General features: G+C 43.0%; 1 protein-coding gene across 1 annotated transcript in view; it reads left to right on the top strand.

Annotated features, from left to right (window-relative positions):
* Positions 1-11,608: 11,608 nt before the first annotated feature.
* LOC106582705 (diphosphoinositol polyphosphate phosphohydrolase 1) overlaps positions 11,609-25,830 on the top strand; it is a 33,346-nt gene continuing 19,124 nt past the window's right edge. Inside the window, exons 1-2 of the mRNA XM_014166035.2 lie at positions 11,609-11,911; positions 25,402-25,512. Of these exons, the coding sequence (XP_014021510.1) occupies positions 11,813-11,911; positions 25,402-25,512 (210 nt within the window). The 5' untranslated portion in view covers positions 11,609-11,812. The remainder of the gene's footprint in view (positions 11,912-25,401; positions 25,513-25,830) is intronic.

Raw genomic sequence — 25,830 nt, 5'->3', positions numbered from 1 at the left:
AATGGTCAATTACCGTGAGATCAGCAGTCTTTCGCAAGACAATAACCGGCTGACAACATTTCATGACCGCCACAGCCCTACTTTTTACTCTTGTTTAATGCTTTGCCGACATCATGTTGAGACACTGTGTCAGAGCGGTCCTCCAAGTCCCTCTGTCGTGTGCCGACATGGGAGATTACATGTTTCAATTAGCCGAGAGGCTGAGGAAATTTAAGCCATGCTAATTCCAGTCCCCAATGAAAAATCCCAGTGAAAAGGCTAACCACTGAGGCATAATCGCCTGCCCCAGACAGCGCTCATTTTATGGAAACATTACACAATTAATTCAAATGTGTTGCTACTTAGTACAGAACTTAATTAACTCTGATCAGTGCAGTTTAGTATGTACACTGACTGTACACAAAACATTAAGAACACCTGCTCTTTCCATGACATAGACTAACCAGGCGAATCCAGGTGAAAGCTATGATCCCTTATTGATGTCACTTGTTAAACCCATTTCAATCAGTGTAGATGAAGGGGAGGAGACAGGTTAAAAGAAGGATTCTTAAGCCTTGAGACAATTGAGACATGGATTGTGGATGTATGCCCTTCAGAAGGTGAATGGGCAAGACAAAAGATGTAAGTGCCTTTTAAACGAGGTATGTTAGTATGTCCCAGGCGCAATTGTTTAAGGGTGTCAAGAATTGCAACACTGCTGGGTTTTTCATGCTCAACAGTCTCCTGTGTGTATGAAGAATGGTCCACCACCCAAAGGACATCCAGCCAACTTGACACAACTGTGGGAAGCATTGGAGTCAACATGGGCCAGCATCCCTGTTGAACACCTTGTAGAGTGCATGAACCAACAAATTGACGCTGCTCTGAGGGCAAAAGGGGGTGAAACTCAATATTAAGAAGGTGTTCCTAATGTTTTGTCCACTCAGTGTATACCAACAATATAAATGGATGAAACCTTGAGGTTTTTCCTTGTGCTGTGACTATAATGCAACTGATTATCCAATCCATGAAATGTTGAACCTAATGAGAAAGTTCACACCCTGGAGGGCTTTGGACAGAATATACTTGAGGTCAGGAAACTTGGTTTAAGATGCTGAATTTTGATGGGGGCTGTGCTGGCACGAAAAGTTATTCTGTCCATGTATTAATCACTTGGACGAGTAACTTTTGAGGGCGTGTGAACTGAGCAGCAAGAATCTGCCTGTCAAGGTTCATAGGTGTCAGTTTTTTATTTTTTTTAACCTTTATTTAACTAGGCAAGTCAGTTAAGAACAAATTCTTATTTACAATAATAGCCTACCGGGGAACAGTGGGTTAACTGCCATGTTCAGGAGCAGAACAACATATTTTTACCATGTCAGCTCAGGGATTCAATCCAGCAACCTTTCAGTTACTATCCCAACTCCCTAACCACTAGGCTACCTTCAGACTAAAGAGAAGTCTAGCTTCTCTGTACCTCTGAGCCTGGAGTTCATGCACAGTTTGTGTTTTTAAATCAATATAGTTGTATGGAGTGATATGTCCTCAATCACCAGTCTGATAGTACCCAGTACTACAGTATACCACATTGAGAAATAGTACTAAACAAGATTAAAGGAAGTCATATCAAGTTTATTCAGCCATTTTTGTTACAGGATTTCTACACGAATGAACACTGCATGTCATACGTCCTATGGTTCTTATGGACTGGCATGTTCTTTTCCATTTACAATTATGAGGCAACAGCAGCATCTGCTGGTCTCTTTCTTCTAAGTAGGGAAAAGCGTATGTGAGTAGAATGCTGCTCAGAGAGTATTGTTGTATGTAAAAAGGGTAGCTTTTCTATGTCTATCAGTAGTGACAGGCTATAAAGTGCATGAGAATTACTGTATTGTGGTCCACAGCAGGTAACAATTTCAAGCAATTCCTCTATTACTTTAACATATCCTCATTTAGCAAAGGGCACTTGCACTGAGAGAGGGCATTGTACATCAAAGCACAGCAAATTACAGCTAATTAAATCAGTGGCCTTTACGTGCAAAGCCAAGCACAATGCATAGTGACCTGAAGCGTTACAGCAATGTCTTTAATTTGTTTAGTTACTAGGGAGAGAGAATAACATTTTAACAGTTGATGTTACCAACAGCTTCTGAGTGTCTGATTAAGCAAGTGTTCCGGCCCAGTTTCTATTTACAAGTTTATCTCATTTAACATTTTGTATACTGAATTGGTCCCAGCACTAGAATGACTGTAATACTACAGATGGCGGATCTTAACTTGATCACTCTTTTGTCGCTCAGTAATTTCCCTGCTGCATCAGGAAATTAAAATGAGCCTCGTGATTTAGATAAATTCCCTTAAAACGAGCAGTCGAGTCATTGGGATCAGGGCCTGCTATCAAAATCATCCTCACTCTCGATCGCACAAAAGATAAAACACCAGCCAGAATATTAATAAATGTCCTACTGCTAGGTCTACTGTAGGCCTACGTCATTACTGCAACATTCAAATGTACAAAAATGTATCTGAAATGCAGCAATACACAACAACTGTTGTTTTATATACAGTACCAGTCAAAAGTTTGGACACACTTACTCATTCAAGGGTTTTAGTGAAGACATCAAAACAATGAAATGACACATATGGAATCATATAGTAACTCAATCAACAAGTTCAGACAACAGTAGTAGGCTTGATTACCAATGATGATGAGACAGCCTACAGGGAGGAGGTGAGGGCTCTGTGAGTGTGGTGCCTGGAAAACAACCTCTCACTCAACGTCAACAAAACAAAGGAGATGATCATGGATTTCAGGAAACAGAAGAGGGTGCACATCTACATTGATGGGACCGCAGTGGAGAAGGTGGAAAGCTTCAAGTTCCTTGGTGTACACATCACTGACAAACTGAAATGGACCACCCATACAGACAGTGTGGTGAAGAAGGCGCAACAGAGCCTCTTCAAACTCAGGAGGCTAAAGAAATTTGGCTTGTCACCTAATACCCTCACAAACTTTTACAGCTGCACAACTGAAAGCATCCTGTCGGGCTGTATCACCGCCTGGTACGGCAACTGCACCGCCCTCAACCGCAAGGCTCTCCAAAGGGTGGTGCGGTCTGCCCAACGCATTACCGTCAGACTGTTAAACAGCCATCACTAGCACATTAGAGGCTGCTGCCGATAGGCATAGACTAGAATCACTGGCCACTTTAAGGAATGGAACACTAGTCACTTTAATAAGGTTTACATATCTGGCATTACTCATCTCATATGTATATACTGTATTCTATACCACAGTATCTTAGTCACTTAATATAGTTTACATATCTTGCATTACTCATTACTCATCTCATATGTATATACTGTATACTATACTATTCTACAGTATCTTAGTCACTTAATGTTTACATATCTGGCATTACTCATCTCATGTATAAACTGTTTTCTATACTATTCTACGGTATCTCATTCACATAATAATGTTTACATATCTCGCATTACTCATCTCATATGTAAACTCAGCAAAAAAGAAACGGCACTTTTTCAGAACCCTGTCTTTCAAAGATAATTCGTCAAAATCCAAATAATTTCACAGATCTCCATTGTAAAGGGTTTAAACACTGTTTCCCATGCTTGTTCAATGAACCATAAACAATTAATGAACATGCACCTGTGGAATGGTCGTTAAGACACTAACAGCTTAGAGATGGTAGGCAATTAAGGTCACAGTTCTGAAAACTTAGGACACTAAAGAGGCCTTTCTACTGACTCTGAAAAACACCAAAAGAAAGATGCCCAGGGTCCCTGCTCATCTGCGTGAACGTGCCTTAGGCATGCTGCAAGGAGGCATGAGGACTGCAGATGTGGCCAGGGCAATAAATTGCAATGTCCATACTGTGAGACACCTAAGACAGCACTACAGGGAGACAGGACGGTCAGCTGATCGTCCTCGCAGTGGCAGACCACGTGTAACAACACCTGCACAGGATCGGTACATCCGACCATCACACCTGCGGGACAGGTACAGGATGGCAACAACAACTGCCCGAGTTACACCAGGAACGCACAATCCCTCCATCAGTGCTCAGATTGTCCACAATAGGCTGAGAGAGGCTGGACTGAGAGCTTGTAGGCCTGTTGTAAGGCAGGTCCTCACCAGACATCACCGGCAATAACGTCGCCTATGGGCACAAACCCACCGTCGCTGGACAAGACAGGACTGGCAAAAAGTGCTCTTCACTGACGAGTCGGGGCTTTGTCTCACCAGGGGTGATGGTCGGGTTCGCGTTTACCGTCAAAGGAATGAGCGTTACAGCGAGGCCTGTACTCTGGAGCGGGATCGATTTGGAGGTGGAGGGTCCGTCATGGTCTGGGGAGGTGTGTCACAGCATCATCGGACTGAGCTTGTGGTAATTGCAGGCAATCTCAACGCTGTGCATTACAGGAAAGACATCCTCCTCCCTCATGTGGTACCCTTCCTGCAGGCTCATCCTGACATGACTCTCCAGCATGACAATGCCACCAGCCATACTGCTCATTCTGTGCGTGATTTCCTGCAAGACAGGGATGTCAGTGTTTGTCATGGCCAGCGAAGAGCCCAGATCTCAATCCCATTGAGCACGTCTGGGACCTGTTGGATCGGAGGGTGAGGGCTAGGGCCATTCTTTGCTTATTTGAGCTGTTCTTTCCATAATATGGACTTGGTCTTTTACAAAATAGGGCTATCTTCTGTATACCATCCCTAACTTGTCACAACATAACTTATTGGCTCAAACACATTAAGAAGGAAAGAAATTCCACAAATTAACTTTTAACAAGGCACACCTGCTTTTGATGAAGTCGCCTTCAAGTTGCTGCAGTTGCCTCTCACCAACTGCACCAGGCAGCCATCACTGCATTGTGGGAGGCACTATTTATCAAATCGTTAGGGTGTTTGTGATTGACCCACGTGAACGTGGCCAAAGACGTGAGTGAAACAGTAATCAACTTTTCTGCGATTCTAAAGCTACAGGGGATACAAAATAAATGATGATTTGAGACCAATGAATTACCAAGTAACTGTTCACATGTTATGTTTTCAGTGTGTGAGTGTGTGCTATGGGGGGTAAAGTTTATTTAGACATTTACAACTTTTATAAACAGCAGCAGCTATGTTGACACTGCCATGTTGAAAACAGATGCACTTCCCCCGACTTCACTCCTCGACTTTCGTCTAGTCGATTGCTTTTGCCTTACCACTTAAACACACCCATACTCCTTTTGGCCAGATAGCGTCAGATAGATGGGCTACACAATGGCCGTGTTCGAGAGCATCAAAACCGGGATGTATCATGGGTAAATTGTGACTGACTGACTGATCTACAAATACTCATTAGTAATTATTTATGATGCAAGGTGATTTGTTGATCAGTAGGTCAGCAGTCGCCTGCACTGTCGGCTGCAATGTCGAACAATCCCATATTGAAACAGAGGGGTGCTGTTTCGCTCCCTCGGATGCGTTTTCCGGTGAAATACATTCAGGCACTTGAGAATTGAAGGACAATTTTGAAACACGAAACGAAAGAGACATTATTTTATGTTCTATTTCTTTTTATCGTGGTCCAATTCTTTAGGGAATCCTGGCTTTCCTTGGCCTTCGTTAATACACGCCACTGGAATTCACACCAAATGCGCTGTAGCCTGTATGTAGCCTACAGAAGGCTACTTGAACTGGCGCCCAGTTTACCTGCAGTCTAAAGGTATCCTACAGTGTAGGTACAGTACTGTATTTTAGGCTTATACAAACATCGCTTCCATCTGCCCCATAGTGCCGATTCTAAATATTTCTTTAGACATTCAAATCCTCCTGCTGCAGGATCATTATACTTCTGTGATAAAAAGGGGTCAAATTAAGATCCAACGTCTGTAAATCTATTTCTATGGCTTTGGTGATGTGAGTTGAGCACCCTCTGCTGGAGGGAATAAGACCTGAAGTGGTGCTCATAATGAGTTGCTCTCCAGAGGCCCTTAAATCATTACCAACTGCAGATGGGTTAGAGCAGTATATCTTCAGTTTCAAAAAGTCCCAGTCGATATTAGATAGAGTGTTGCGGCCCTGTCCGCCTGTGGCGAAAACAACCTGGGGTTACCTAGGTTAGCCCATTGGCTCACAGCAAAAACGTGACCTTTTCCAAACGCAATTGTTTTGTTATGTTCAAATCAAATGTTATTTGTCACATACACATGGTTAGCAGATGTTAATGCGAGTGTAGCAAAATGCTTGTGCTTCTATTTCCTTCCATGCAGTAATATCTAACAAGTAATCTAACCTAACAATTTCACAACAACTACCTTATACAGACACAAGTGTAAAGGAATGAATAAGAATATGTACATACAAATATACGAATGAGCGATGGCTGAACGGCATAGGCAAGATGCAGTAGATGGTATAGAGTACAGTATATCCATATTATATGAGTAATGTAGGGTATGTAAACATTATATAAAGTGGCATTGTTTAAAGTGGCTAGTGATACATTTATTACATCAATTTTTTCATTATTAAAGTGGCTAGAGATGAGTCAGTATGTTGGCAGCAGCCACTCAATGTTAGTGATGGCTGTTTAACAGTCTGATGGGAGATAGAAGCTGTTTTTCTTGTTTTAGTCAATTACAAAACTACATTTAAGAAAAGTACAAGTCTAAAGATTACTTTTCAACATTGCCTGCTCCCGAGCGTTCTCACTACTTAGAAAAATGTAATATTGTAGGGCTTCCCGCATGCCCCTTTTCATGACGGTGCTAGCAGCCACATGTGAGTGCTACCGACCAGAACATTAAGCTAGACCAACAACACAAAAAAAAGGACTATACAGCTACAAGTAGTGAGTGGAGTTTCAAATGGACTATACTAAACAAGTTAAATGTCTTATCTGTGATTAAATGTTTTCCACACACATAGCTTCGTCTAGCTTCTTGGACACATTTCCCACTCTCCCACCCTGAAGCCACAGGGCTCTTCTCGCAGGTTCTATTTCCCTACGTGAGAGCGTTGCGAACCGTAGGTCCAGATTTTTGACATGGTTACATGCACATTGAACAATACAGCATCTTTTCGGCATGTTTTGTTATTTCTGTATAAGGAGGACAAAGAGACCTGAGGTGGCAGAACGGAGTGCTCGGGTTGAGGTGTAGGGTTTCAAATCAAATCAGATTTTATTGGTCACATACACATGGTTAGCAGATGTTAATGCGAGTGTAGCGAAATGAGCATAGCCTGACGGTAGGGATGGGCAGTTCCTCTTGCTGTTCCTCTTGCAGTACCGTAGGTATGCACCATGGTATTGTAGTGGATGGGGGGGGGGGAGTAGTTAAGTGTCATCCGCATAGCAATGATAGGAGAGACCATGTGAGGATATGACGGAACCGAGTGACTTGATGTATAAAGAGAAGAGGAGAGGGCCTAGAACCCAGCCTTGGGGGACCCCAGTAGTGAGAGTAAGTGGCGCATACACAGATCCTCTCTACATCACCTGGTAGGAGAGATCTGCCAGGTAGGATGCAATCCAATAGTGTGCAGCGTCTGAGACGCCCAGCCCTGAGAGGGTGGAGAGGAGGATCTGATGGTTCACGGTGTCGATAACAGCGGATAGATCTAAGAGGATGAGAACAGAGGAGACAGTCAGCTTTGGCAGTGCGGAGAGGCTCCCTGACACAGAGAAGAGCAGTCTCGGTTGAGTGACCCGTCTTGAAGCCTGACTGGTTAGGGTCAAGAAGATAGTTCTTACAGAGATAACGAGATAGTTGATCAGAGACAGGACGGGTCAAGTGTTTTGGAAATAAAAGAAAGAAGGGATACAGGTCTATAGTTTTTAACGTCAGATGAGTCGAGTGTTGGTTTCTTGAGGAGGGGAACAACTCAGACCATTTTGAAGTCAGAGGGGACGCAGCCAGAGGTCAGGGATGATTTGTTGAGGGAAGTGAGGAATGGGAGAAGAACTCCAGAGATGGTCTGGAGAAGGGAGGACGGGATGGGGTCGAGCGGGCAGATTGCATGAAACCACGTTTTAAAACATAAAACAAAGCATTTAGCCTACAATGTCTAGATACACAAATGCCTCAAATTAAAATTAAACATAACCAACCCCAGTGGTGGAAAAAGTACCCAATTGTCATACTTAAAAGTAAAAATACCTTATGTGATACCTTAATAGAAAATAACTCAAGTAAAAGTCACCCAGTAAAATATTACTTGAGTAAAAGTTTAAAAGTATTTGGTTTTAAATATACTTAAGTATCAAAAGTAAATGTAATTGCTAAAATATACTTAAATATCAAAAGTAAAAGTAAAAATCAAGCCAGATGGCACCATTTTCTTGTTTTTTTTATTTACGGAGAGCCAGGGGCACACTCCAACACTCAGACCTCATTTACAAACAAAGCATTTGTGTTTCGTGAGTCCTCCAGATCAGAGGCAGTAGGTATGACCAGGGATGGTCTATTGAAAAGTGTGTGAATTGGCCAATTTTCCTGTCCTGCTAAACATTCAAAATGTAAGATGTACTTTTGGGTGTCAGGGAAAATGTATGGAGTAAATTGTACATTATTTTCTTTAGGAATGTAGTGAAGTAAAAGTAAAAGTTGTCAAAAATATAAGTAGTAAACTAAAGATACCCAAAAAAACTACTTAAGTAGCACTATTTTTACTTAAGTACTTTACACCTTTGACCAAGCCTGTCCTTGGAGACTAAGAGGTTATTCAGACTGTGTTTATTACAGTGAATTATCGATTCCATTTTCTCCACTGTTCTCCAGAGGAGCTTTCACAGACCTTTTCATTCATTGCTATTAGATATTTAACTCTGAGCCTGGCTAGAAGAAAGACCAGTCATGGACCCCAATGTCAGTTTTTGGAAAACAAAAGTCACTGTAATGCACCCAAACCCTACCCCTTCATCAATAACGCAAAGGTCCAGTTCTTTATGCTTCAACAAACAGTAAATAATTACATAGCCAGGTATAATTCAACAAACAGTAAATAATTACATAGCTTCTCTGACTTTAGGTTTACAAAAATTGACTCGGGGCTCCCGAGTGGAGCAGTGGTCTAAGGCACTGCATCTCAGTGCTTGAGGCGTCACTACAGACACCCTGGTTTGAATCCAGGCTGTATCACAAATGGCTGTGATTGGGAGTCCCATTGTTACATCTGCTCCTGCCAAGCCCTCTACTTCTCATCCTGTCTGCCTAACCCGCCGCCACTCCCCCAGTCCTCTCTCCCTCTTCCTCTCTGTGTGTGGAGAGGTGTGCTGGAGGCAGAGCAGATCCCCACCAGCTGCATGCAACCTGTTCCATAATCAAGACCTCTACAAACACTCAGCCCTGACACTTCCACGCTGCCAGATCGTAACCTCCGCTCCATAAGTCTGCGGTTTTAGCCGTTTCTTCCTGCTTAGATCCTGGTTTCCCTTGCCTGACACTGTTTACTTCTCCGCTGCCCGCTCTGACTTTGGCCCGTCTACAGTCCCATGTCTCGTCAGTCCTGCTACTCTGTCCTGGACCCCCCCACTGCACTGCATCCTTGGATTCCTCTCCAGATCCGCTTACCCAGTCCCAACTCCCCTCACTCCAGACTCAACCTCCGCAACGGGCTTCCTACAACCCGCCTGAGCTTCCCCTGGCCTGCACCCTATCTTCCCCCTGTGTTTCAATAAATACCTTGGTTACCTCATCCCAGTCTTCTCGTCTGAGTCTGCTCTTGGGTTCACCTATTCCTCTCCGTGTGACACCCATAGGGTGTTGCACAATTGGCCCAGTGTCCTCTGGTTTGGCCGGTGTAGGCCGTCATTGTAAATAAGTATTTGTTCTTAACTGACTTGCCTAGTAAAATAAAAAAATGAAATAAATAAATAGTGACGATATGTCATGTGTAATAGACCGAGTATTGAACTTGCATCATCTGTGCATCTCAAGACAACATTAGCCCACTGAGCTAACATTGGTTTTCAGGCCTCAGGCAAAGTTACTCCATGTGAGGATAGGTGGGAGAACATCCTTTGTTATACTTCACTGCTGAATGTTTTTATGAATCTGTATGGATTAGAACACCTGTGCCCTGTGTAAATGCCTATCCTCAAGATACCAGTACAGTACACTACAACACTCATGTCCATATACTGTACTCTTATCCCTCTGGGCCAAGCACTGTCAGCAGCACCTGCAGTAACAGCCTCTGAACCCCCTGCTTGCCCTGGGCTGAACAATCTGCCTCTCCCTACTGGTGCCAATAACACATTCTGCTTGGCCAAAGGTGTTGGCATCATAGACAATTATATAATACTGTATGTTTACTATATAATGTTTGCGCCTGTTTTGTTGAATTCCACCTTGAACATAAAGATACTTTTACTGCAGAGGGAAAGCACAGACGGCCACCCAAAAAGGTGGTAACACTATTCTGGTTTCCTTTTGTTGATTACTGTACATCATCGTGGTTCCCCTTAAGATTGCTTATTGCATGGGTTTTAGAGACTGCCTGTATTGTTGAGGTCTGCTTGTGAAAAATGTATGTTGCTGCCATGGGTGTGGTAGGTATGACACTGAAATGGACTGTGCACATCCCTGTAGCATGCAGAAAGCAGTAATATTGTCCTCTTGTTGCTTTCAAGAGAAGAATGAGCAGGGATCCCAAGAGTCCTCTGAGGAAGAGGAGGAGGATGAGGAAGATTAGCTGTAACTGCTTTTTACAATCAACACTACCTCATCATTCAATGTAATGGGCTTGCCTTCCAACCACAGCCTGACTTACACTCATATATTCTCCATGGTGCCCGTTACAGAGGGGTGGGGAAATGTATCTTCTATTTACAACTGCTCTGGAAATAAATACTTAAACGATATTTAACATAGTCAGTACTATGTAAATAGAATAACTTTAGCAACTAGAACTCACCTTAGAATTCTAATCCACAATTGAAAATTAGGCTCTCGTAATTTCTTTAATTTCAAATTAAAGGGTAATATTTGGGGAATGTCCTCACCTTGGAGACGTTTCTTCATCTCCTGTTCTCTGCATCTATGCACAAGGAACAAAATACTTCCAGAGTGTTGTGTTTAAACTGGTTAATATTTCACACTGTCTTTCAGAACTCATGCAAGACACTGCAAAACATTTGAATCGATTTTTATTACATCTATGTAACCTATTTTATTGTGGTCGTGGTCACATACTGTTCAGGCTGTCCATAACGTCACTATGAAATGGATGCATAAAACATAAAAAAAACATGAAACAAATAATGTAAAGCATTTAAAAAATACTTTAGGCGAATCAATTTATTGCAACATTGAAGTATATTATTAGATATGCATAAATTGAAGTTTCGCGTGAACACACGTTTTACATGTTATTGTGGTTAATTTTACAAGCTCGGCGTTAACGTGCCATTTAGTCATTGGTATGAATTACAACCAAAGATTGGATCTTGGTCTGTTGATAACCAAGGCGATGAATTCCTCCAGCATCCCGGTGAAAGATATCAACAGAAACGAGCGTCATTAGCGTAAATTCTCTACTTCGTTTCGTTTTTTTGGCATTCAATGCTGTATTCCTCAAAACAAAATACGTAATATCCCAATGCCACCATCGTTAAGATATGCCATGTTACGTTGTTTACGCAGTTATCTTCATAATGGCGACCGTGCTGGAGATGTGCTTATGCTTATGAAAATGAAGCGAAGAAGAAGTTATTTCTTATAAGAAAACGCCGGGGTTCCTCATAGGAGGACTTTGCGTCGAAGACAGCGTCTTTCCCAGTGTTTGAATTACATTTTTGGTCCCTTGGTACCCGAAATGATGAAGCTCAAGTCAAACCAAACCCGGACATACGATGGGGATGGCTACAAGAAGCGGGCCGCCTGTCTGTGCTTCAGGAGTGAAAGTGAAGAGGAGGTGAGGCCAAGGATGCTGGGGTGTAGGGTGGGCCGCAGTTCAGGAAAGCACAGATAACATGGTAGATAGATGTTTGTCGCAGTACATTTTTATTAATTTGCTAATTACGAAGGTGAATTAGATAGTTAGCTAACGTTAACTAGCTATCTAACTGGTTGTTACTGGTTTTGGTTTGCTTTGTTGAATCAGCGACCACCCAGGGATAATTAACGTTGAGTTAGCTAACGGTAGCAGCTATACTGAGTAGGCTATTTATTCTAGCTAGCTAACTTAGTAGCGTTGCAGCTAACCAAACATTGACGTTAGAAAGATTATAGCTAACGTCTTTTGTTAGATTGTTAGGTAACTGCTGGACACAGTCACCTAAGTTAAGTAGCAAGCTAGCGAACGCGTAGCCAGCAAACATTACTGCAACAACATATATTGGTAACCGGCTACTAGCTAGCTAACGCGCTAGCCAGCAGTGAGACGTTATCGTCTTGCAAGCTAGCTTGAGAGCTAACAAGCGCTACATGACAAAAGTATGTGGACGTCGAACGTCTCATGCCAAAATCACAGGCTACTAAGTATGGATTTGGTTCTGCCTTTGCTACTAAGCCTTTTTTTTGGTACCTTTATTTAACTAGGCAAGTCAGTTAAGAACAAATTCTTATTTTCAATGACGGCCTAGGAACAGTGGGTTAACTGCTATGTTCAAGGGCAGAACGACAGATGTTTACCTTGTCAGCTCGGGGATTCGATCGTGCAACCTTTCGGTTACTAGTCCAACGCTCTAGGCTAGGCTACCTGCCGCCCCTCTTTCCACTAGAGCATTACTAAGGTCGGGCACTGATGTTGAGTGGCTCGCAGTTTGTTTTCCATCCCATTTCTGTATGGACCTGGCTTTGTGCACGGGGGAATTGTCATGCTGAAACAGGAACCCCAAACTGTTGCCACAAAGTTGGAAGCACAGAATCGTCTAGAATATCATTGTATGCTGTAGCGTTAAGATTTCCCTTCACTGGAACTAAGGGGCCTAGCCCGAACCATGAAAAACAGCCCCAGACCATTATTCCTCCTCCACAAAGCCTTACAGTTGGCACTATGCATTCAGGCAGGTAGCGTTATCCTGGCATCAGCCATACCCAGATTTGTCCTTCGGACTGACATGGTGAAGCATGATTAATTACTCCAGAGAACGCGTTTCCACTGCACCAGAGTCCAATGGCGGCGAGCTTTGCGCCACTCCAACCAACTCTTGGCATTGCACATGGTGATCTTAGGCTTGTTGTGCGGCTGCTCGGCCATGGAAAGTCATTTCGTGAAGCTCCCGACAAACAGTTATTGTGCTGACGTTGCTTCCAGAGGCAGTTTGGAACTCTGTAGTGAGTGTTTCAACTGAGGACAGACTATTTTTACGTGCTTCAGCACTCGGTGGTCCCGTTCTGTGCACTTGTGTAGCCTACCACTTTGCAGCTGAGCCGTTGTTGCTCCTAGAAGTTTCCACTTCAAAATAACAACACTTGCAGTTGACCGGGGCAGCTCTAGCAAGGCAGATATTTGATGAACTGGCTTGTAGGAAAGGTGGTGGCCTATGATGTCACGTTGAGTCACTAAGCTCTTTAGTAAGGCCAGCCTACTGCCAACATTTCTGATATGGAGATTGCATGGCTGTGTGCTTGATTTTATACACCTGTCAGCAGTGGGTGTGGCTGAAATAACCAAATCCACCAATTTGAAGGGTTGTCTACATACTTTTTGTGTGTGTGTGTGTGTATTGCTACTGCTAGTTAGTATCGTTCTGGTGATAAGGGTAACATAAAACACTGACAATCAATGTTTAGCAGCATTGTCAATGGCTCAAATCTCATGTCAACTCGTGACATAAGAGCTAGCGCTAGTTAGTTAGCCACATTTACGAGATAGATATCTAACTAGATAGCTAGCTAGATATGGGCCTTGCTTAGATTGCCTAGAAGTTGGACTAGCAACGAGTAACTTTACTGGACCGACCACTTGCTAACCGTGCTTGTGCTCAAACTAGCTAGCTACCTACCCCTTCAATATAACGTTAGCTAGAAAATAATCTGATGTAGAGGTCGACCGATTCATCGGAATGGCCGATTTCAAGTTTTCATAATCTGTCATCGGCATTTTTGGATGCCTATTATGGCCGACTGTATTGCAATCCACGAGGAGACCGCGTGGCAGGCTGACCACCTGTTAACGTGAGTGCAGGCAGCAAGGAGCCATGGTAAGTTGCTAGCTAGCATTAAACTTACCTTTATAAAAAGCAATCAATCTTAGCATAATCACTAGTTAACTACACATGGTTGATGATATTACTAGTTTAACTAGCTTGTCCTGCGTTGCATCTAATCAATGTGGTGCCTTCAACTATGTCACTTCTCTTGTGTAAGCAGAGTCAGGGTATATGCAGCATTTTGGGTCGCCTGTCTCATTGCGAACTGTGTGAAGACCGTTTCTTCCTAAAAAAAGGCCGTAATAAATTTCCCAGAATTTTACATAATTATGACATAACATTGAAGGTTGTGCAATGTAACAGCAATATATAGACTATTTGCCACCCGTTCGATAAAATACGGAACGGTTCCGTATTTCACTGAAAGAAACTTTTTGTTTTCAAAATGATAGTTTCCGGATTTGACCATATTAATAACCTAAGGCTCATATTTCTGTGTGTTTATTATAATTAAGTTTATGATTTGATAGAGCAGTCTGACTGAGTGGTGGTAGGCAGCAGCAGGCTCGTAAGCATTCATTCAAACCGCACTTTCTTCCGTTTGCCAGCAGCTTTTCACAATGCTTGAAGCACAGCGCTGTTTATGACTTCAAGCCTATCAACTCCTGAGATTAGGCTGGCAATACTATAGTGCCTATAAGAACATCCAATAGTCAAAGGTCTATGAAATACAAATGGTATAGAGAGAAATAGTCCTATAATAACTACAACCTAAAACTTCTTAACTGGGAATATTGAAGACTCATGTTAGTAAGGCTAGGCGTCCCGCTAGCGGGACAACTTCCTGTGAAACTGGAGTGTCGCGCAATTCAAGTAAATAATTATATAAATGGTGGATATTAAACATTTAGGTACATACAAGTGTCTTATATCGGTTGAAAGCTTACATTCTTGTTAATCTAACTGCACTGTCCAATTTACAGTAGGCTTTACAGCAAAAGCATGCCATTCGATTGTTTCGGCGCCCCACATCAAAATATTTTTCCACCGGCACAGGTTTCATAAATTCACAAATAGCGGTTAAATATTCACTTTGAAAATCTTTTTCTGATTTGTCATCAAAGAGTCCCAGCAATAACATAGTGTCGTTTTGTTAGATAAAATCCTTTATATCCCAAAAAGTCTGCCATCGATTTGAGTAATCCACACGTTCAACATGCCAAGATAGGAATCCAGAAATCTACACGTAAACTTTTTCAACATGTCAAAATCCATTTCTATTTAATCCTCAGCTACCCTAAAATGTAATTAAACTATAACATTTCATACGGAAACAATTATGTTCAATAGGAAAACAATATTAGCAGGTGCGTCTTGTCTTCATCACGCCCGCATACATGAATTTCCAAGTCTGTGTCCCTGTAGTAAAACTCATATTTCTTACCTGTTTTGGAAGAAACCAGCCTGAAACCTTGAACAGACTACTGACACCCAGTGGAAGCCATGGGAATTGCATACTGGGAACTATATTTAATTATTTCCCTGTAAGTTGGAAGAGCATGGGCGCCCCTACCATATCTATTGTGTTATAGTCTCCTACATTATTTTTTAAACATTTCTACAAACTTCAAAGTGTCTTCATTCCAATGGTACCAATTATATGCATATCCTGGCTTCAGGGCCTGAGCAACAGGCAGTTTACTTTAGGTACGTCAGTCAGGTGGAAATTGAGAAAAAAGGACCCTAGCCCTAACAAGTTTTAAAAGAAACCACCAGCTTTCATATGTTCTGAGCAAGGAACTTAAACGTTAGCTTTTTTACATGGTACATATTGCGCTTTTACTTCCTTCTCCAACACTGTTTTTGCATTATTTAAACCAAATTGAACGTTTCATTATTTATTTGAGACTAAATAGATTTTATTGATGTATTAAGTTAAAATAAGTGTTCATTATTCATTCAGTATTGTTGTAATTGTCATTATTACAAATATATATATATATAATAAAAAATCGGCCGATTAATCGGTATCGGCTTTTTCTGGTCCTCCAATAATCAGTATCGGCATTGAAAAATCATAATCGGTTGACTTCTAGTCTGATATGGATCACATCTAAAGATCTAGCTAGCTAATCTGTATGGCCAGATAACCTAACCCATAGCATCACTCATATGGCCCATATTATGTGCGCCAACCGGGCTAGAGACAAGTCAGTGTCACCAAAACCATCATCACCGGGACGGTCTGTAAGGTTAGTCAATATGTGTCTCTTGGTTATGCCCGGTAGCTATGTCTATGCATGCATAATAGCTAACTCTGCGTTCTTGAAAAAGAATGGCGCTGCACTAGCTAGCTGCAGTTTTATGGGCTCCTGACCAAGTCTGCTATTTAGTGTTTCTTTTGCATTGATCTTAACTTTTTTGTGCATAATGTTTCCGCCATCGTTTCATATGCCTGAAAATAGTTTCTGGACTTCAGAACAGCGATAACTAACCTATATTTGGATGAAGATTTCTACTTCAACGAGTTGGCTGCATAGGACTTACTGCTAACCCCGGACCAGGCCCTAATCTCCGAGACTCAGAAAAGGGGAAAAAAAAGACAGGATAGTCTCTCTTACACTATCAACCGGACCGGAAGAACTGGAATATCCTATGTTTCTCAGATTTATAGCTGAAGGAGGACATTGATAATATACACTGAGTATTCAAAGCATTAAGAACACCGGCTCTTTTCATGACAGACTGACCAGATGAAAGCAATGACCCCTTATTGATGTCTCTTGTTAAATCCACTTCAATCAGTAGATGGAGGAGACAAGGACTTTTAAGCCTTGAGACAATTGAGACATGGATTGTGTATGTGTGTGATTCAGACGGTTAAAAGACAAAAAATTTAAATCGATAAAAGACAATACTGTGCAGCCGTATTCATCGACCTGGCCAAGGCTTTCGACTCTGTCAATCACCACATTCTTATCGGCGGACTCAACAGCCTTGGGTTTCTCAAATGACTGCCTCGCCTGGTACACCAACTACTTCTCAGACAGAGTTCAGTGTGTCAAATCGGAGGGCCTGTTGTCCGGACCTCTGGCAGTCTCTATGGGGGTGCCACAGGGTTCAATTCTTGGGCCGACTCTTTTCTCTGTATACATCAGTGATGTCGCTTATGCTGCTGGTGATTCTCTGATCCACCTCTACGCAGACGACACCATTCTGTATACTTCTGGCCCTTCTTTGGACACCGTGTTCAGTGTCCAACGAACTCTCCTTCCGTGGCCTCCAAATGCAAGTAAAACTAAATGCATGCTCTTCAACCGATCTCTGCCCGCACCTGCCCGCCCGCCCAGCATCACTACTCTGGATGGTTCTGACTTAAAATATGTGGACAATACAAATACCTAGGTGTCTGGTTAGACTGTAAACTCTCCTTCCAGACTCACATTAAGCATCTCCAATCAAAAATTAAATCTAGAATCGGGCTTCCTATTTCGCAACAAAGCATCCTTCACTCATGCTGCCAAACATACACTCGTAAAACTGACTATCCAACCGATCCTTGACTTCGGCGACGTTATTTACAAAATGGCCTCCGACACTCTACTCAGGAAATTGGATGCAGTCCATCACAGTGCCATCCGTTTTGTCACCAAAGCCCCATATAATACCCTCCACTGCGACCTGTATGCTCTCGTTGGCTGGCCCTCGCTTCATATTCGTCGCCAAACCCACTGGCTCCAGGTCATCTATAAGTCTTTGCTAGGTAAAGCTCCACCTTATCTCAGCTCACTGGTCACCATAGCAGCACCCACCCATAGCACACGCTCCAGCAGGTATATTTCACTGGTCACCCCCAAAGCCAATTCCTCCTTTGGCCGCCTTTCCTTCCAGTTCTCTGCTGCCAAAGACTGGAACGAATTGCAAATATCACTGAAGCTGGAAACTCGTATCTCCCTCACTAACTTTAAGCATCAGCTGTCAGAGCAGCTCACAGATCATTGCACCGGTACATAGCCCATCTGTAAATAGCCCATCCAACTACCTCATCCCCATATTTTTTTTTTCTTTCTTCTTTGCACCCCGCTATCTCTACTTGCACATTCATCTTCTACACATCTATCACTCCAGTGTTTAATTGCTAAATTGTAATTACTTCATCACTATGGCCTATTTATTGCCTTACCTCCCTAATCTTACCTCATTTGCACACACTGTATATAGATTTGTTTTATATTGTGTTATTGACTGTGCATTTGTTTATTCCATGTGTAACTCTGTGTTGTTGTTTGTGTCGCTTTGCTTTGTTTTGTCCAGGTCGCAGTTAAAGGTAAAATAAAAAAAAGTGGAATTATGTTTTTAGAATTTTTAAATGTTAATTTATTAAAGTCTTGAGTAAATAAGTATTCTACACCATGTTTATGGCAAGCCTAAATAACTTTAGGTGTGTAAACTTGCTGAAGTTGCATGGACTCACTCTGTGTGCAATAATGGTGTTTAACATGATTTTTGAATTACTACCCCATTTCTGTACTCTACATATACAATTATATTGAAGGTCCCTCAGTCAGCAGTGAATTTCAAACACAGATTCAACGACGAAGACCAGGGAGGGTTTCCAATGCCTCGCAAAGAAGGGCACCTATTGGTAGATGGGAGAGAAAAAATCGGACAATTAATATCCCTTTGAGCATAATTACACTTTTGATGGTGTCTCAATACGCCCAGTCAATACAAAGATACAGACGTCCTTCCTAACTGAGTTGACGGAGAGGAAGGAAAACGCTCAGGGATTTCACCATGAGGCCAATGGTGATTTTATAAGAGGTATAGGAGAAAACAACTGAGGATGGATCAACAACATTGTAGTTACTCCACAATTCTAACCTAAATGACAAGGAGTGAAAAGAAGGAAGACTGTACAGAATAAAAATATTCCAAAACATGCATCCTGTTTGGCGCTAAATAGTACTGTAAAAAATGTGGCAAAGAAATACAATTTTTGTCCTGAATTCAAAGCATTATTTTTGGGGCAAATGTAACACATCTAGTACCACGCTGTCACACCCTGACCATAGAGAGCCCTTGGTTCTCTATGGTGTAGTAGGTTAGGGCGTGACTAGGGGGTGTTCTAGTTCAATATTTATGTGTTGGTGTTCTGTATGGTTCCCAATTAGAGGCAGCTGGTAATCGTTGCCTCTATTTGGGGATCATATTTAGGTAGCCATTTTTCCCACCTGTGTTTGTGGGATATTATCTGTGTTGGTGCTTGTGCCACCACTTAGTCACGTTGTGTTGCTTGTTTATTGTTTTGGTTAAAGAAGTTTCACTTTAAATAAATATGTGGAACTCAACAAACGCTGCACCTTGGTCCGTCTCTTACAACAACCGTGACACACGCTTCATATTTTCAAGCATGGTTGTGGCTGCATCATGTTATAGGTATGCTTGTCATTGGCAAGGACTAAGATGTATTTTAGGATACAAATAAATAGAGCTTAGCACAGGCAAAGTCCTAGAGGAAAACCTGGTTCAGTCTTTACAAAACACTGGGAGACAACTTTCAGCAGGACAATAACCTAAAACCCAAGGCAAAATATACACTGGAATTACTTACCAAGACGACACTGAATATTCCTGAGTGGTATAGTTACAGTTTTGACTTAAATTTGTTTGAAAATCTATGGAAAGATTTGAAAATGGCTTTCTAGCAATGATCAACAACCAACTTGACTGAGCTTGAAGAATTTTTGAAAGAATAATGGGAAAATATTGTACAATCCAGGTTTGCAAAGCTCTTCGAGACCCAGAAACACTCACAGCTATAATCGCTGCCTAAAAGTGATAAAATGTTACTTATGGTGTTGAATACTTATCTAATAAAATGTTTTATTTTCCATTACTCTATATATGTATATATATGTATCTGTATGTGTGTTTGACTTTGACATAGTATTTTGTGTAGATTGATTACAAAAAAAAAATGAAATCTATTTTAATCCCACTTTGAAACACAACAAAGTTGAAAAAGTCAAGGGGTGTGAATACTTTATGAAGGCACTGTATGTACATATCAAGCTCCATTACCTTGTACCCCGTGTATATACAGTGCCTTCAAAGTATTCAGACCATTGACTTTTTCCACATTTTGTTACATTACAGCCTTATTCTAAAATGGATTAAAAAATAATAACACCCTATAATGACAAAGCGAAAACAGTTTTTAGCCATTTCTGCAAATGTGTAAACGTATTAAACAGAAGTACCTTATTTACATAAGTATTCAGACCCTTTGCTTTGAGACTGAAATTGTGCTGAGTTGCATCCTGTTTCCATGGATAATTCTTGATGTTTCTACAACTTGATTGGGTTCCAGCTGTGGTAAATTCAATTGATTGGACATGATTTGTAAAGGCACACATCTGCCTATATAAAAGTCTCACAGTTGACAGTGCATGTCAGAGCAAAATCCAAGCCATGAGGTCGAATGAATTGTGCGTAGAGCTCTGAGATGGACTTGTGTCGAGGCACAGATCTGGGGAAGGGTACCAAAACATTTCTGCAGTATTGAAGGTCCCCAAGAACACAGTGGCCTCCATCATTCTTAAATGGAAGAAGTTTGGAACCACCAAGACTCTTCTTAGAGCTGGCTGCCTTGCCAAACTGAGTAATCGGGGGAGAAGGGCCTTGGTCAGGGAGGTGACCAAGGCTCTGACAGAGCTCCAGAGTTCCTCTGTGTTTGATGGTTGTCCTTCTGGAAGGTTCTCCCATCACTCCACCAATCAGGCCTTGTCTGGCCACTCTACCATAAAGTCACTCCTCAGTAAAAGGCACATGACAGCCCGCTTGGAGTTTGCCAAAAGGCACCTAAAAACTCTCAGACCATGAGAAACAAGATTATCTGGTCTGATGAAACCAAGATTGAACTCTTTGGCCTAAAGGCCAAGCATCATGTCTGGAGAAGCGTGGTGGCAGCATCATGCTGTGGGGATGTTTTTCATCGGCAGGGACTGGGAGACTAGTCAGGAGCGAGGCAAAGTACAAAGAGATCCTTGATGAAAACCTGCTCAGGATCTCAGACTGGGGCGAAGGTTCACTTTCCAACAGGACAAAGACCCTGAGCACACAGCCAAGACAATGGAGTGGCTTCGGGACAAGTCTCTGAATGTCCTTGAGTGGCCCAGCCAGAGCCCGGACTTGAACCCGATCTAACATCTCTGGAGAGACCTGAAAATAGCTGTTCAGCAATGCTCCGCATCCAACCTGACAGAGCTTGAGATGATCTGCAGAGAAGATTGGGAGAAACTCCCCAAATACAGGTGTGCCAAGCTTGTAGCGTCATCCAAGAAGACTCTGCTGTAATCGTTGCCAAAGGTGCTTCAACAAAGTACTGAGTAACGGGTCTGAATATTTATGTGAATGTGATTTCAGTTTTTTTATTTGTAATAAAATTGCAAATATTTCTAAAAACCTCTTTTTGCTTTGTCATTATGTGGTATTGTGTGTAGAATTTAACAATGTGGAAAAGTCAAGGGGTCTAAATTAGTGATTCACCGATATGACATTTTTGGCTGATACCGATATCCAATATTTTCCTTTCCAAATTTTCTTTTACAGATAACCGATATTAAAAAAAAAGTCGGCCTTTTAAACATTCTAGTACAGTTAAATAGTTAACACACACACACATGGACACAACGGTCTAAGGCACTGCATCTCAGTGCAAGAGGCGTCACTACAGTCACTGGTTCGAATCCAGGCAGTATCACATCCGGCCGTGATTGAGAGTCCCATAGGGCGGCTCACAATTTACCCAGCGTCGTCCGGGTTTGGCTGCCGTTGTAATTAAGGTGTGTGTGTATGTATGTAGTGATGCTAATAGCAGTGACGCTATTACTGTGTAACTGCGGTAGGGCAACACCTAAAAAATAGCACACTTGGTATTGTGTACTGGTGCGCGACTAGTCGCGAAAGCCAACATCACCCACGACAGAGAACGGTTTACATTTACATTACATTTAAGTCATTTAGCAGACGCTCTTATCCAAGGACTTACAAATTGGTGCATTCACCTTATGATATCCAGTGGAACAACCACTTTACAATAGTGCATCTAAATCTTTTAAGGGGGGGGTTAGAAGGATTACTTTATCCTATCCTAGGTATTCCTTAAAGAGGTGGGGTTTCAGGTGTCTCCGGAAGGTGGTGATTGACTCCGCTGTCCTGGCGTCGTGAGGGAGCTTGTTCCACCATTGGGGTGCCAGAGCAGCGAACAGTTTTGACGGCTGAGCGGGAACTGTGCTTCCTCAGAGGTAGGGGGGCCAGCAGGCCAGAGGTGGATGAACGCAGTGCCCTTGTTTGGGTGTAGGGCCTGATCAGAGCCTGAAGGTATGGAGGTGCGGTTCCCTTCACAGCTCCGTAGGCAATCACCATGGTCTTGTAGCGGATGAGAGCTTCAACTGGAAGCCAGTGGAGAGAGCGGAGGAGCGGAGTGACGTGAGAGAACTTGGGAAGGTTGAACACCAGACGGGCTGCGGCGTTCTGGATGAGTTGTAGGGGTTTAATGGCACAGGCAGGGAGCCCAGCCAACAGCGAGTTGCAGTAATCCAGACGGGAGATGACAAGTGCCTGGATTAGGACCTGCACCGCTTCCTGTGTGAGGCAGGGTCGTACTCTGCGAATGTTGTAGAGCATAAACCTACAGGATCGGGTCACCGCCTTGATGTTAGTGGAGAACGACAGGGTGTTGTCCAGGATCACGCCAAGGTTCTTAGCACTCTGGGAGGAGGACACAAGGGAGTTGTCAACCGTGATGGCGAGATCATGGAACGGGCAGTCCTTCCCCGGGAGGAAGAGCAGCTCCGTCTTGCCGAGGTTCAGCTTGAGGTGGTGATCCGTCATCCACACTGATATGTCTGACAGACATGCAGAGATGCGATTCGCCGCCTGGTTATCAGAAGGGGGAAAGGAGAAGATTAATTGTGTGTCGTCTGCATAGCAATGATAGGAGAGACCATGTGAGGATATGACAGAGCCAAGTGACTTGGTGTATAGCGAGAATAGGAGAGGGCCTAGAACAGAGCCCTGGGGGACACCAGTGGTGAGAGCGCATGGTGCGGAGACAGATTCTCGCCACGCCACCTGGTAGGAGCGACCTGTCAGGTAGGACGCAATCCAAGCGTGGGCCGCGCCGGGAGATGCCCAACTCGGAGAGGGTGGAGAGGAGGATCTGATGGTTCACAGTATCAAAGGCAGCAGATAGGTCTAGAAGGATGAGAGCAGAGGAGAGAGAGTTAGCTTTAGCAGTGCGGAGAGCCTCCGTGACACAGAAGAGCAGTCTCAGTTGAATGCCCAGTCTTGAAACCTGACTGATTAGGATCAAGAAGGTCATTCTGAGAGATAGCAGGAGAGCTGGCCAAGGACGGCACGTTCAAGAGTTTTGGAGAGAAAAGAAAGAAGGGATACTGGTCTGTAGTTGTTGACATCGGAGGGATCGAGTGTAGGTTTTTTCAGAAGGGGTGCAACTCTCGCTCTCTTGAAGACGGAAGGGACGTAGCCAGCGGTCAAGGATGAGTTGATGAGCGAGGTGAGGTAGGGGAGAAGGTCTCCGGAAATGGTCTGGAGAAGAGAGGAGGGGATAGGGTCAAGTGGGCAGGTTGTTGGGCGGCCGGCCGTCACAAGACGCGAGATTTCATCTGGAGAGAGAGGGGAGAAAGAGGTCAAAGCACAGGGTAGGGCAGTGTGAGCAGGACCAGCGGTGTCGTTTGACTTAGCAAACGAGGATCGGATAAGTCATCCGCAGAGAGGGAGGAGGAGGGGGGGGGGATGAGGATTCAGGAGGGAGGAGAAGGTAGCAAAGAGCTTCCTAGGGTTAGAGGCAGATGCTTGGAATTTAGAGTGGTAGAAAGTCGCTTTAGCAGCAGAGACAGAAGAGGAGAATGTAGAGAGGAGTGAGTGAAAGGATGCCAGGTCCGCAGGGAGGCGAGTTTTCCTCCATTTCCGCTCGGCTGCCCGGAGCCTTGTTCTGTGAGCTCGTAGTGAGTCGTCGAGCCACGGAGCAGGAGGGGAGGACCGAGTCGGCCTGGAGGATAGGGGACAGAGAAAATCAAAGGATGCAGAAAGGGAGGAGAGGAGGGTTGAGGAGGCAGAATCAGGAGATAGGTTGGAGAAGGTTTGAGCAGAGGGAAGAGATGATAGGATGGAAGAGGAGAGAGTAGCGGGAGAGAGAGAGCGAAGGTTGGGACGGCGCAATACCATCCGAGTAGGGGCAGAGTGAGAAGTGTTGGATGAGAGCAAGAGGGAAAAGGATACAAGGTAGTGGTCGGAGATTTGGAGGGGAGTTGCAATGAGATTAGTGGAAGAACAGCATCTAGTAAAGATGAGGTCAAGCGTATTGCCTGCCTTGTGAGTAGGGGGGGAAGGTGAAAGGGTGAGGTCAAAAGAGGAGAGGAGTGGAAAGAAGGAGGCAGAGAGGAATGAGTCAAAGGTAGACGTGGGGAGGTTAGTCACCCAGAACTGTGAGAGGTGAGCCATCTTCAGGAAAGGAACTCATCAAGGCGTCAAGCTCATTGATGAACTCTCCAAGGTTGATTGTCAAGGGGAATGAATTCCATTTTCTTGGCTTTAATGGATTTCGCTTTTGAGTTGTCTCTTTGAAATATTCTTACTCTTTCAAATGACTGTTTGACTTGACTGCTCGATCCACACAGTCATTGTAGGCTAAGTTAGGAACGCTGTGTTGCATGTGTAGCGCAACATTTTACGTGGCGTCATTACGTCATGTGCATACCTATATAACGTAGGTACATCAGCTTTGACATCAGTTTTGCACATTGGCGTTAAACTAGACATCGGCTGATAACGATGTTGGCATTTTTAGCTAATATCGTCCGATTCCGTGATGTTCACCAATTTATATATATATTTATATATATATATATTGTTTTTCATTTTCTTTATTTTATTTTTATATATCATGCATCCCTAGTCTAAATACTTTCCGAAGGCACTGTAGCCAAGTTATCGTTACTTATTGTGTATTTATTATTACTTGTATGTGTTATTACTTTTCTATTATTCTCTGCGTTGTTGGGACGGGCCCGTAAGTAAGCATTTCACTGTTACTCTACACCTATTGTTTATGAAGCATGTGAAGAATACAATTTTATTTGATGTGTTATTGAGAATATGTCACCTGTAATTTGAATAGGATTGAGATGTTGTCTTTAGCTGAGTAGAGAAGTTGTCTCAAGCAACCTGAAACTCTGGATTTGATTGATGGTGCTCAATGCTGTATCGTCTTTTTCTGCAGGTGCTGTTGGTGAGTAGTAGTCGTCATCCAGACAAGTGGATTGTCCCTGGTGGGGGGATGGAGCCAGAAGAGGAGCCCAATGTAGCAGCAGCACGAGAAGTCTGTGAAGAGGTTTGTTTGTTTCTTTCCCTCTCATTTCATTGACCTTTGAATAATTAAGCTAACTCCATTCCCACACTGTTCTCTATCCCCGCATTTCAGGGAACTTGTGGTGTTTTTCATAATTGGTTATGGATATTAGAGATGATGGTCTCTTTGTTTTAGCTGTGGCTTTTTGGGTAGACGACCTCAAATGTTTTTTCTTGCAATCACACCCCTCAATTACAATATGGTATTTGCCGGAATGGCAACCAGATATTAAACTGAGATTTGCCATTGTGACTAGGCTATGTCATACTTTGAAAAAGAACACATTTGGCCTGCCATTAC

This window comes from Salmo salar, chromosome ssa22, assembly GCF_905237065.1.
Source record: "Salmo salar chromosome ssa22, Ssal_v3.1, whole genome shotgun sequence".
Taxonomy (NCBI): Eukaryota; Metazoa; Chordata; class Actinopteri; order Salmoniformes; family Salmonidae; genus Salmo; species Salmo salar.
This window is presented reverse-complemented; position numbering and strand designations above follow the sequence as displayed.